The sequence below is a fragment of the Halichoerus grypus genome, chromosome 7 (genome assembly GCF_964656455.1).
Source record: "Halichoerus grypus chromosome 7, mHalGry1.hap1.1, whole genome shotgun sequence".
In the NCBI taxonomy this organism is placed as follows: Eukaryota; Metazoa; Chordata; class Mammalia; order Carnivora; family Phocidae; genus Halichoerus; species Halichoerus grypus.
Genome location: NC_135718.1, coordinates 37,049,994 through 37,063,316, shown reverse-complemented (window position 1 = coordinate 37,063,316; position 13,323 = coordinate 37,049,994). Strand labels below are relative to the sequence as shown.

Below are 13,323 nucleotides of genomic sequence, written 5' to 3'. Positions count from 1 at the left end.
GTGGACACAACAACAGGTCTGACATGTTATCAGAGCTTTTGAAAGAAAGAGAGAATGATAGAGACAATCAAAATATAATAGCTGAAATCTTTCAGAATTGATAAAAGATAATAATTCAAGGAACCCAAAGAATCTCAAGCAGGATCAGAAAAAAAAAGAAAAAAAACCAGCACACAGACATATCATAGTGACACAGAACAGAAATAAAGAGGAGATCCTGAAGGCAATCAGGGAAAAAGGTTGATTACTTTCAAGGGAGTATCAACTGTTAAGCTGATAGCTTACTTTACAAGGGAAATAATTGAAGCCAGAAGACAGTAGAATAACCTCAAAGTGCTAAAAAAAAAAAAAAAAAAATTCCCAACCTAGAATTCTATACCCTTCAAAAAATATTTTTTAAATGAGATAAAGATACTTAAAAACCAAATGGAGTTTGCTATCAGCAGACCTTCATTAAAAGAAATTCTAAAGGTTGAATCATATACTATATACAAAAATTATTTCCAGATGCATCGTAGATCTAAGTATGAAAGGCTCAACAAAGATGAGAAAGGGAAGTTATAGACAATAATGTGTCTAAAAGAAAATATGAAAATTTCTTCTTTACTTCGGACCAAGTTTTCTTTGTCAAAGTTACTTTAGACAAAGGTTTCTTAAATTGGGATACCGAAATCACTAGCCATATAAGAAAATGATAAAATGGACATTATTAAAATTAAGAGCTTTTGTTTATTAACACATTCATTAAGAGAATGAATAGTCCCCTGCCTAGGAGAAGATATTTGCCATACATAAATCTGACAAAAGACTCACATCCAGAATACTGAAGTAACTCCTACCAGTCAATTTAAAAAAAGGCAATTACGGGGCACCTGGGTGGCTCAGTCGTTAAGCGTCTGCCTTCGGCTCAGGTCATGATCCCAGGGTCCTGGGATCGAGCCCCGCATTGGGCTCTCTGCTCAGCAGGGAGCCTGTTTCTCCCTCGCCCTGCCGCTCTGCCTGCTTGTGCTCACTCTGTCAAATAAATAAATAAAATCTTGAAAAAAAGGTAATTAAAAAAAGGCAAGAAAATTTTACTAGGCATTTCACAAAAGAAGATACTCAAATGGCCAATAAGCATATGAAAAGATAATTAATATCATTTCCCTAGTGATAAACTAATAAAACCAAAATGAGATAACTGTACACACTCAACAGGATTAAAAAGTCTAAATTGAAAACACTGAAAATACTGTGTTGGGACAATGTGACACAACTGGATCCCTCATATGTGGCTGGTAGGAATCAGTTATTTGAAAGGACTGAAAAAACTGGCCAGCCTCTGACAAGGTTAATCAAGGAAAAACAAAAGGCACAAATAAACAATACCAGGAATGAAAGAAAGGCTATCACTATAGATCCTGTACATATTACAAAGATAATAAGAGGATATTGTTAAACAACTTTGTGTATTTCATCTAAATTTTCAAATTTATTACTATAAATTCCTAAAAGATTGCACCTTACCTAAAATAACTCAATCAAAACTGACTTTTCAAAAAAAGATTTAAAATGATGAAACCAGAGAGGGAGACAAACCATAAGAGACTCTTAATCTCAGGAAACAAATTGAGGGTTGCTGGAGTGGAGGGGGGTGGGAGGGATGGGGTGGCTGGGTGATGGACACTGCCCAGTGCTGGGCTTGATCTCATGACCCTGAGATCATGACCTGATCCGAAACCAAGAGTCAGACGCTTACCAACTGTGAAAGCCAGGCGCCCCAAAACTGACTTTAAAAGAAATAGAAAATCTGAATAGTTCTACAATCATTAAATAAATTGAACCAGTGATCAGAAATCTTCCCATATAGAAAACTTCACGGTCAGGTGGCTTTCAGGTAGTTCTGCCAAATACTTAAGGAAGAAGTAATTCCAGTCTTAAAAAACTTCTTTAGAAAAGAGTAAGAAAGAACACCTGTAACTTACTTTACAGGCTAGCATAACCTTAATAAAAAAAGCCCAACAAGCATGAGAAGGGGCATTCTTACTCTTGAACACAGATGAAAAACACCTGAAATATATATACATGTACACACCCATCCACACGAATATATATACAGATATGCAAATGAAGTATGTGTGTGCACATATGCACAAACACCCCGAATCCAGCAATGTATAATAAGGATAATACATCATGAAAGATTGGAGTTTACCCTATGAATGCAAGGGTACTTCAGAAAACTAACTCAATTTAACATATCAAAGATGGAAAAAAATCATATGATCATCTCAACAGATACAGGGGAAGTATTTGATAAATGCTCTCAAGCATGATAAAAACTCACCAAGTAGTAATATCAAATAACTCTGTTAACTTGATAAAGGGTATTTATAAAAACACCTCCAGTGAATATCATACTTACTGATGAAACACTGAGAATGTTCCCCTTGAAATCAGAAACATGGGCAGGAAGTCCACTATCATCACTTCCAGTCAACACTGCACAATAAATCCCAATAAGCACAGTAAGACAAGAAAAATAAAGATATAAAAATTGAAAAGAAACAAAATTTTCACTAATATGATTGCATAACAGAAAAAATACAAAAGAAACTAGAAATACATTACTAGAATTAAGCATTTTGGCAAGGTTGCTGAACACAAAAGCAACTGGACTTCTAAATACTAGCAACAGACAATATAAAAAAATAAAAGATAGTTACAATGGCATATAAAATGCAAAGTATCTGGGAAAAATCTATAAAATAAGACATGTAAAACCACTGTGTGAAAAAGTATAAAATTTAATTGAAAGACAATAAAGACCTAAATAGACATGTCATGTTCGAGGATTAGAAGACTCTATCATAGATGTAAATTTTCCCCAAAGTTATCTTATAGATTCAATGAGATTCCAATCAAATTCAGGAAAGTTTTGTGAAACTTAACTAGCTTATTCAAAAATTTATGTCAAAGTACCAGGGCTACAAAGAACCATAACAATCTTTAAGAATAAGGCAAGTGGACTAGCTCTCAGAGATACTGACTTATACAAAGTTATAGTAATTTAGACCATGATGTAATGGTATGGTGATGGACAGAAAGCCTGATTGAACAGATGAGAGCCCAGAACCAGACCTGTGCATTTGGACATCTGATGGGTGAGAGTGGTTCTGCAGGTAAAATATGGACCATGTTGTAAGGTGATGATGGAAAAAAGTATAATGCAATCCTTACCTCATGTCATACACAAAAAGTTCTTCCAGTTGGGTTAAAGACCTAACTAGGAAAAGCAAAGCTATATATGAGGTATTCAGAAGACAATATAGAACAATAGCTTTATCTTTCCTTAATATGAGATCATAAATCAATAATAAAAAGTAGAATACATAAAAGAAAAAAAATCAGTCACATTAGAGTTAATGTTTGTTAATGAAAAAGTACCATCAAGAATGGGAAAAGACGAGCCACATCCTGGGAAAAGATACTTAACCAACAAAAATTGGTATCCAGAATACGTGAAGAATTCCTAAGAACTGATAATAATGGGCAAGAGGACTGAAATGCAAACTGTAACTACAATTCACGCCTAAGGTCTATTAGATTAGCAAGAATTAATAAACCTGACAAAATTAAGTGTTGCCAAGGATGCAAAATGAACTGTCTCACAGTGCTGGAGATGGTCCACTTTGGAAAGGAAGCTGAACGTACACACAATCGATGACCCAGCATCATTACTCTTAGAGAAATTCTTGTACACTTACAAGAGACATATAAAGCAGTATTCATGACAATACTGCTTCTGATAGCAAAAGTAAACAACAAAAAACTATGAACAACCCAAATATCTATAAAAAAAGAATTACTGAATATTCAGTATATTCATACAGTGGAATACTAGTCAGTAATAAAAATGAATTTTGAGACTAACATGAATGAACATCAAAAATATAATCCTGAACGAAAGTTAGAAAATATATAATGAAATAATGTGCATATAAATTCAGAAACAGGCAGAACAGTCTTTTGGGTAGAGGTACACACACAGTTGGGAAAACTAAGAAAAACAAATGAAAAACTATCACAGAAATCAGAATGGTTACTATTATGGAGAGTGAGGGTGTGTGATCAGGAAGGGGCATGCAAAGGCCTTTCACTGATAATGTTATCTTAGTCTTGGTAGCTGGTGCACTTAATCTGCACAGCTGTTTGCTTTCTTATTCTTTTTTTTTTTAAAGATTTTATTTATTTTTTAAGAGAGAGAGAGACAGCAAGAGAGGGAACATAAGCAGGGAGAGTGGGAGAGGGAGAAGCAGGCTTCCCACCGAGCAGGGAGCCCGATGTGGGACTCGATCCCGCGACCCTGGGATCATGACCTGAGCCGAGGACAGACGCTTAACGACTGAGCCACCCAGGCGCCCTGCTTTATTATTCTTTAAAGTACACAATTACATGTTATATACTTTTTTGTATTTATAGTATTTTGCAACAGAAATTAATTTATCACATTTTCATTTAACTTTTGGTAATAAAATACTTTATTGGTACCGTTTAATGTCAAAAACACAGTATATACTGTTTCCACTGCTTAGCTTCCATCTTTAAATTAAAAGCTCATTAAGGTAAAGTCATTTGATTCTGTCAAAAAACAAGCTGCAACTTACCTTTGCAAATAATTAGGTTCTCTCATTTTAAATACCTAAACTCACTGGTCTTCATAATAAATAATTGTATAGAAAAGGAGATATTGGCCTGAATAATTCTGCAGAGAACATTTTACACATCTTAAAAAAGCCTAAATGCTACCCAGCTTAAACTTGTAAGAATAATTCATTAAGAGTTACTGTACAATGAATTCATGTAGCACCAAGAAATTTGGGATTTATATTTCAGATGATACGATCTACTGAGTAAAAAGAGTAATGATTTTTCTTCTGTGAATTTTCAGGGGTTTATATACAAATAGAAAGGATACAATATAGGTCCTTTTTAAAAGCCAAAGGTTCAAAATCTGTGCATGCCTTTCACCATATCTCCCAATTTCTGTATCTAGCAATGGACCTATGGTAAAAGATCCATGTGTGATAAATAACATAGTACAGTCCTATCTGAATATAACTTCTTATTCATCTTGTCTCATTAACATAATTTATACCTCAATTAAAATTTTATTCTATCTGCAAACAATATATTTCTTTAAAATATTTTGCAATTCAGATTTCCATTCAGACCATCTTCTCATCCACCTCTTTTCTCAAATCAGTGTAATTTTATGGTATACCTTATTAAATTGTTTTTTCTCCCTTTAGTGAAACTCTGTCAACTCAAAGTATCACAATATTACAAACACAGATGTAGCATATATTAACATATTAGAAAAAAAGGATAATAAATACATATGGATCCATGCTAAATAAGACAATGCAAAGCAAAAAACACGAAACACCATGCTCTGTTGATCTTTTCTGAATCACTACAAGGAGGCCCCGACAGCACCCTGGCTCATGTAAACTGATGTTCCCAGATATCACTAGTGCCCTGTACTCCAACATAATTAAATTTTCTATTAAAGGCATTTCCATGTTTATTTGTTTAAAACAATCTACAGAAACTTTGACTACTAATCCTGATAACGGTAACAAAACATTATAGTTTTAATCAAGTCATAGATTCTAAGCTAAGTATTTTCTACTACCATCCATTTATTTAAAAACACATTCAGGGAGCTAAGCAACATTCAGTTTAAAGGGGTTTTTATTTCTGATTTCTTCTGATTGTGAACTTCAGATGTGTTATTTAGTCATCCTCTGCTTCAGTGAAAAAGAATTCTTCAAGCAACTGACTAAAGATCTTAATTTAAAAGCAGGCTGACTCAGTGGTCAGCAGGTGAAGAACCCATGTCTACACACTGCATCCATAACCCTTTCCTCTCTGCAGGAACTGGATGCTCCTGACCTACCATGAGCACAACACATTCCATCCTCAACCCAGATGCAACCAGGGCACATTAGAACATAGGTGCAGGGTAGAAACTAAAAACTACTTTTGGGGCAAACACCAGATTTCGATTTGTCAGCGATTCCGTAGTACGGTATTCCCACAAAACAGGCTTTGCATTGAAACACTTGATTTTTCTTCTCATATCAAGTTAAACTGCTAAAGTAAAACAATGTCAGAAAGAACACAAAAGATAAGCATGTCTTCTCTGAAAGAGGCACTGCATCTGGAATTGGAATTAAGGCTAAATAAATAGTGCTGGTTTGTGGTTCAGACTAATGTGCCAATGATTACGTTAACCAACAGCTTCGCTATTTGTCCTGTATGCCTGTTTGTGAAGATGCGTCTCTATCTCCTCCCTGAAGACCAGCATTCCCAGGTGCGAGTGAGAGGCCTCGTTCATGGCTTTGGACTGGATGCACATACGGTACTGCTCAGGAGTCAACTCATCAGCACAGCGTTTCTCATGCCAGAGGTGGAAAAGACCAGGAACCGGAGTCCGAATCACAATCAGGTCACCATGTAAGTATTTTCGATAAAGATGAACATCTTCTCCACCCCAACCTTTTACTTCCATGTCAAATCCACCTGCAGGATGAAAATCGACACTATAGGTAAATGCCTGACAGCCAGAGCACAGTCAACCCTGACAGAATTAAGATGTTCTGCTTCAAATGAGATGGCACAGTACAGCCTAAAGACACCTGATATAGAGGACTGACATCTGGGTTTGGAAGTCCAGTTAGGAGCTGACATCTAGGAGCTCAAGCCTGTTGTTCAGAGTATCAAAATGAGATTAAATACTTGAGAATGCTTTGTAAATGTCTAAGTTACATAGAAAATCTAGAGAAAGTCAAAGAAGAAGGAAATATAATAATTTCACTACTATTAATATTATAATTAATACAGTTATCCTTTGAGATACAAGTTTTTCTGGGTCACAGACAACTTTCCAGAGGAGAAAACAGAAGAAATGGCTAGGCTGAACATCTACATTTGAGAATGGGCACACAGGTGATTTAAAGCCACAGGAATGGATGAAATTACTGAAGGAGTTTAGAAAGAAAATAGGGCCCAGATCTAAACGCTAAGCAATACCAATATCTACAGGTTAAACACGCAGAGAAAGATAAATCAGCAAGAGACTGAAAAATAGCCCCAGAGGATGGAGAAAATTTCGGAGAATGAGCTATCAGAGTAGTCAAGTGAAAAAAGTGTCTTCAGGAAGAAATGGTCAAGTGTATGCTGCTCAATAAAGAACTTAAAAACAAAAAAACAAAAACAACAAATAGACCTGGCAACATATATGTCACTTATAACCTTACCTACTAGAACAATTCTGATGGAGTGATGGGGCAAATGGCTTACTGGACTGGGTGAACACATGAAATGGGAGATAAAGTTGAGACTATTTTCAAATTGGCTTAAGCTGAACAACAAACTTTTTTTTAATTAACATATAATGTATTATTTGTTTCAGGGGTACAGGTCTGTGATTCATCAGTCTTACACAATTCACAGCACTCACCATAGCACATACTCTCCCCAATGTCCATCACCCAGCCACCCCATCCCTCCCACCCCCCTCCACTCCAGCAAACCTCAGTTTGTTTCCTGAGATCGAGTCTCTTATGGTTTGTCTCCCTCTCTGGTTTCGTCTTGTTTCATTTTTCCCTCCCTTCCCCTATGATCCTCTGTCTTATTTCTCAAATTCCTCATATCAGTGAGATCATATACTTGTCTTTCTCTGATTGACTTATTTCGCTTAGCATAATACCCTCTAGTTCCATCCATGTTGTTGCAAATGGCAAGATTTCATTTTTTTGATGGCTGCATAATATTCCATTATATATATATATGTACCACATCTTCTTTATCCATTCATCTAACAACAAACTTTCTAAAGAAGCATAGAGAACACAAACCATTTGGAATTTTTTGAAGAATCAGCAAAGATTCTTAAAAACTGAGAACAAATTAATTCTTCAATTAAGAGCTACGTTTCCAAATTATGTCTTCTAATAATTATATGCCACTTAGTTTCATACTCACAGCATGACAACAATCCTGAGATCTCTGAAAAGTATTACCTTAAATAGTTACAGCTTTACTAAATGCTATGTCTAATACATATTGGTTTTTCTTCTTTGTAGACATAAGGTCTTCAAATATTAAAGATGGTGTAGATACTTAAAATAAATGGGGGACTTCCAGTTTCTGGTCCAGCATATACAGAGCTTAGAAGTCGTATCATCCTAACAACAAGTAAAAAACCAAACAAACTGAAAAATAAACAGATCCCTCAGAGAAATAAGGTCACAGAGCAAACTGCCACCTCCAAATTGGAGAGAACACAGAATCACAACTATTAGAGCAGAAACCCACCAGTAGAAATCTCTAGGGGAACCAGTACTGGGGTAGGAAAAAAAAATCTGAACTATAGATGATGAATGGCTAGAGGTTTAGTGGGCCAAGTCTGAGAGTTGAAAACTCTGGGGGAGGGGCAGTCATAGGAGGGTCCCTACAATTGTGTGAGTTTTACCTTTAGGAGCTCTAGCAGGTTCTCACTGTGAAGACTGGAGCAAAATCCCCTAGTGCTTTCAGCAGGGGCAGTGGGAACGTAATCATTCTGAAACATGCCAGAGCACTTTCTTCTTCTTCTTTTTTTAAAAGATTTAATTTATTCATTTGACAGAGAGAGAGAGAGAGAGCACAAGCAGGGGGAGTGGCAGGCAGAGAGAGAGGGGGAAGCAGGCTCCCCACCGAGCAGGGAGTCTGATGCGGGACTTGATCCCAGGACCCTGGGATCATGACCTGAGCCAAAGGCAGCTGCTTAACCGACTGAGCCACCGAGGTGCCCGCACTTTATTCTTCTTAAGAAGGCCTGCCCTCAGGAGAAACTATTTTACTAGAGTCAAACCTACCTGGAGGAAGGACATACCCAACTCCAGCCCACTCTAGCCATCCTGTCCCACCTAAAGTTGGTGGCAGTGTCTGAGAAACACTTGTGAAGTTAACGGTCCAGATACATAATCTCACTAAAGGACTGAGACCTAATCACAGGACTATAGAATGCTTCCTCTTTCCCCACACCTCACCACCGATTACTAAAGGCTTATTTACTGCAGTTTCCTTTGCCCAATACATCATAGTCAGCTATGAAGAAAAAATGAGGCATACTAAAAGACAAAAAACAGATTGAAGACACAGAGTGAGCATCAGAACCAGACTCAGATATGGCAGGGGTACTGAAATTATCAGCCTGGGAATTTAAAACAACTATAACTGATATGCTAAGGGCTCTAACAGAAAAAGTAGACAAGTAAGAACAGATGGGTAATGTAAGCAGAGTGACAGATTCTAAGAAAGAATAAAAAAGAAATGCTAAAGATAAACAATGTAACAAAGGAAGAATGCCTTTGTATTGGCTGAGGAAAGAAATCTCTGAGCTTGAGGACATGTCAATAGAAACTTCCAAAACTGGGGCGCCTGGGTGGCTCAGTTGGTTGAGCGGCTGCCTTCGGCTCAGGTCATGATCCCAGGGTCCTGGGATCGAGCCCCGCATCGGGCTCCCTGCTCAGTGGGGAGCCTGCTTCTCCCTCTCCCTCTGCCTGTCTCTCTGCCTACTTGTTCTCTCTCTGTCAGATAAATAAATAAAATCTTAAAAAAAAAAAAAAAAAAAAGAAACTTCCAAAACTGAAAAGGCAAAAACAAGGAGGACTTGGGTGGGGGGAGCCAGATCAGAACAGAATTTCTAAGAACTGTATACAAAAGGTGTAACATATGTGTAATGGGAATATCAGAAGGAGAGGAAAGAAAAGAACAGAAGCCCCCAAATGAAAGAGGCCAAATTCCAAACAAGTGCTGCTGAGAGGCCAGGGGCTCTCTTTCTCATCCAGCCCATAGTCATAAGGTAGAGGATACACCCCAGAAGGGAGTGGGACCCCTGACCCTCCACCCCATGTCCTACTCATAACACAGGGGTGTTACTCTGAGAGAAGTGTGCCACTATCTCCATCCCCAGCTCCAGAGAAGGCTCAGCGATTCTTCCCAGGGGAGGAGCCAGTGCAGAAGAACAAACTGCTTCAAAGCTCTTCCCAGAGGAACTGACTTTATTTGAAACAGTGTGCAGAAGTTTAAGCCTAAGGGGGCTCTTGAAAATAATGGAGATTTTGGTGATAAGCAATTAAGAGAAGGCTGATAGCTCCATTAGAGCAATAAGCTAAAATGTAGGCCTGCTAGTTTACTGGAGAGAAACAGGGAAAGAGACAGATAAGAAGAACCTTACTGAGGTCTGAACAAAACTCAAAGATGTGCCTCAAAAACTACCTTGCAATAGGGTTCAATTTAATTGGGTCAGACTGTGGAGCAGTTTATGCCCCAGAGCATTGTCAAAAACAAGAGAGCAATGAGTGGAGCCTAACAGGTGGGAGTGTTACCAACAGAGGCACAGAGACAGTAAAAGACAGCCCTACTAGGGGCGCCTGGGTGGCTCAGTTGGTTGAGCACCTGACTTCGGCTCAGGTTGTGATCCTGGGGTCTTGGGATCCATTCCTGCGTCGGGCTCCATGCTCAGCAGGGCGTCTGCTTCTTTCTCTCCCTCTGCCCCTCCCCCTGCTCCTGCTCTCTTTCTCTCAAATAAATTTTTTTTTAAAAGAGAGCCCTACTAAATCCATGTCATCCCAGGGTGACTGTGCACATGCCCTAAGGAGTGACCTACTGCTGGGGAATGGGGAGATAAAATTCACTAAAATAGTAAAGCCAAGTCAATAAACAAGCAAGCAAGAAACAGAACAAAAAACAAGCCCGGGAGTCAGGGGGTAATCAATATCCAGACTTGCCACAATATATTACCTAAAATGTCCAGTTTTCAAGCAAGAAATTATGAGCCATGTAAAGAAACAGAAAAGTGTGACCCATATACCAGAAAAAGTAGGCCACAGAAACTGTGAGAGGGCCCAGATGTCAGTTTTTACAAATTTTTCAAAACCATTATAAATATGTTTAAAGAATTAAAAGAAATCATGCTTAAAGAAGTAACAGAAGGCAAGATGACAATGTCTCATCAAACAGAGAATATTAATGAGGAGACAGAAATTATATATATAAAAAGAACCAAATGGAAATTCTGGAGTTAAAAAGGACAATGCAAATGAAAAATTGATTAGAGCAGCTCAACAGTAGATCTGAACTAACAAAGAATCAGCAAACTTGAAGACAGATCAATTGAAATTATGCAATCCAAAGAATGGAGAGAAAAAAAATAATGAAAAATGAACAGTCTCAGAGAAATGTGGGACACCATTAGCTATACCGACACATACCAAATAGGAGTATGAGGAGAAAATCATGAGAAAGGAGCAGTGAGAAATACACAGATTAGAAGGCAGTGATGTATCCTTGCTGTTTTATTAAGCCAGAAATCAGGGAAAAGGGCATTAGTTTCACTTAACAGTCCTTTTATTGCTATTTGCTGTTTCCATGATTCAAATGTTACAATGATAAAGAGACAAGGTGGAGGAATTTCCAAAATAAGTGGCTGATTATAAAAATGAATGTAAGATGGACCTAAAAAGTACACAAAATATATATATATATTTTTTAAGATTATTTATTTATTTGACAGAGAGAGCGTGAGCACAAGCAGGGGGAGTGGCAGGCAGAGGGAGAAGCAGGCAGAAGCAGGCTCCCCGCTGAGCAGAGAGCCTGATGTGGGACTCCATCCCAGGACCCTGGGATCATGACCTGAGCTGAAGGCAGATGCTTAAACGACTGAGCCACCCAGGCGTCCCCACAAAATATATTCTATTATAAAATATAAAAAATATATACAAATATATGCATGTGTATATATAGATATGTATGTGTGTGTGTGTGTGTGTATACACACACACACACGCATAAATATATAAAATATATTCTTATATACTGTGGAAATGTAGCCCACTGACTGATCAGGAGACATGGAATCTGGTTTCAGCCTGCTTTTTTTTTTTTAAAGATTTTATTTATTTATTTAAAAGAGAGAGAGAGAACAAGTGGGGAGGAGGGGCAGAGGGAGAGGGAGAAGCAGGCTCTCTGCTGAGCAGGGAGCCCAACACAGGCTCGATCCCACGACCCTGGGATCATGACCTGAGCCAAAGGCAGCCACTTAACCGACTGAGCCACCCGGGCGCCCCTCAGCCTGCTTTCTTAAACTGTACTCTGAAAATGTATTTTTTGCTAGGTAAGGCTGAAGCTAGAGTGGGGCAGGAGGCTTAGACCGGATTCTTCAGGGTCATTCTGGCTTCAAGGAGTGGATGACTAAGCCAATGACTCCAAGTCCCCCACTCCAACTTCAACCAGAGGTAGAAAGATCAGCTGTCATTTCATTTGTTTTAAATACTAGGATTTTCATAACAGTTCAATAGAAAATTAAAGGGGGTTTCATCTCTAAATAAAAAAATGCAAAAGCCCTTGGACTAGATAATCTAACATTATTTCCAGATGTAACAATCCATGAGCACAACACCAAAGTTATGTAGAGATCTTTCGTAAGAGTATTCAAAACAACTGCAAATAATTGGTAACAAGCCAAACAGATGTTTTTAAAAAACTAGTGTTTTGATTTTAAAGAAACAAGTAAATGGTCTATTTTACTTTAATTTTTTCTTTATGATCTCATTTTTGCTACTTAGAGACATTAATTATAAACTTACTTTGCCTTTCACACCTCCAGATACCTCTTTTTAGCTAATTTCATTCATAATTTAATAGGAAAACACTCGATTCTGAGACCTTTGAGAAAAATGCCATAAGGCACTACAGTAAATATGTACAGCCCTATCCTTAAATGTAAGGTATACTTACCAATGGTCAGGAAATCTGATCGATACTGACAAGTCATTCCAAAGCCAAAATCTCGCCAAAAGCCAGAATCTTTTTTGTGAACCTTTGGTTAAAAAAAAAATTCAATTTAATCCCTTAAGAACTAGAAGAAGTTTCAATCAACAATGAAAAAAATTAAAATATTTTCCAAATAATAATTTTTCCTGTCATTTATGTGACTGACAATGGATCACAAACATTCACATGATTAAATCCTTACAAAACCAACAAAAATACAGTACTCTCCAGCAGCAAAGGGTTCTAGCCACATTCAATTTAACTTAAGGCCTGTACAAGGTGCAAGCTGAGGTTACTAATAAACAGTATGGTGCCTGAGCTCAAGGAGCTTACATTCCATTCTGGGAGGATGACTGTTGCACAAACTCATACTATAATACACTGTAATTACTTCTACATAGACCTTATAAGGTGCCTACCCTTGGCCCTTACCTGACTGTATACAGTTTTGCTCTGGTA

At 37.7% G+C, this 13,323-nt stretch overlaps 1 protein-coding gene across 4 annotated transcripts in view; it reads right to left on the bottom strand.

Moving 5' to 3' along the window:
• Positions 1-4,377: 4,377 nt before the first annotated feature.
• The window catches only part of CSGALNACT2 (chondroitin sulfate N-acetylgalactosaminyltransferase 2), a 45,293-nt gene continuing 36,347 nt past the window's right edge, over positions 4,378-13,323 (bottom strand). For all 4 annotated transcript variants that reach the window (XM_078077407.1, XM_078077409.1, XM_078077406.1 and 1 more), the window contains 2 exons: positions 12,829-12,910; positions 4,378-6,567 (listed from right to left, as the gene is read on the bottom strand). In XM_078077407.1, the coding sequence (XP_077933533.1) occupies positions 6,275-6,567; positions 12,829-12,910 (375 nt within the window). In that variant the 3' untranslated portion in view covers positions 4,378-6,274. The remainder of the gene's footprint in view (positions 6,568-12,828; positions 12,911-13,323) is intronic.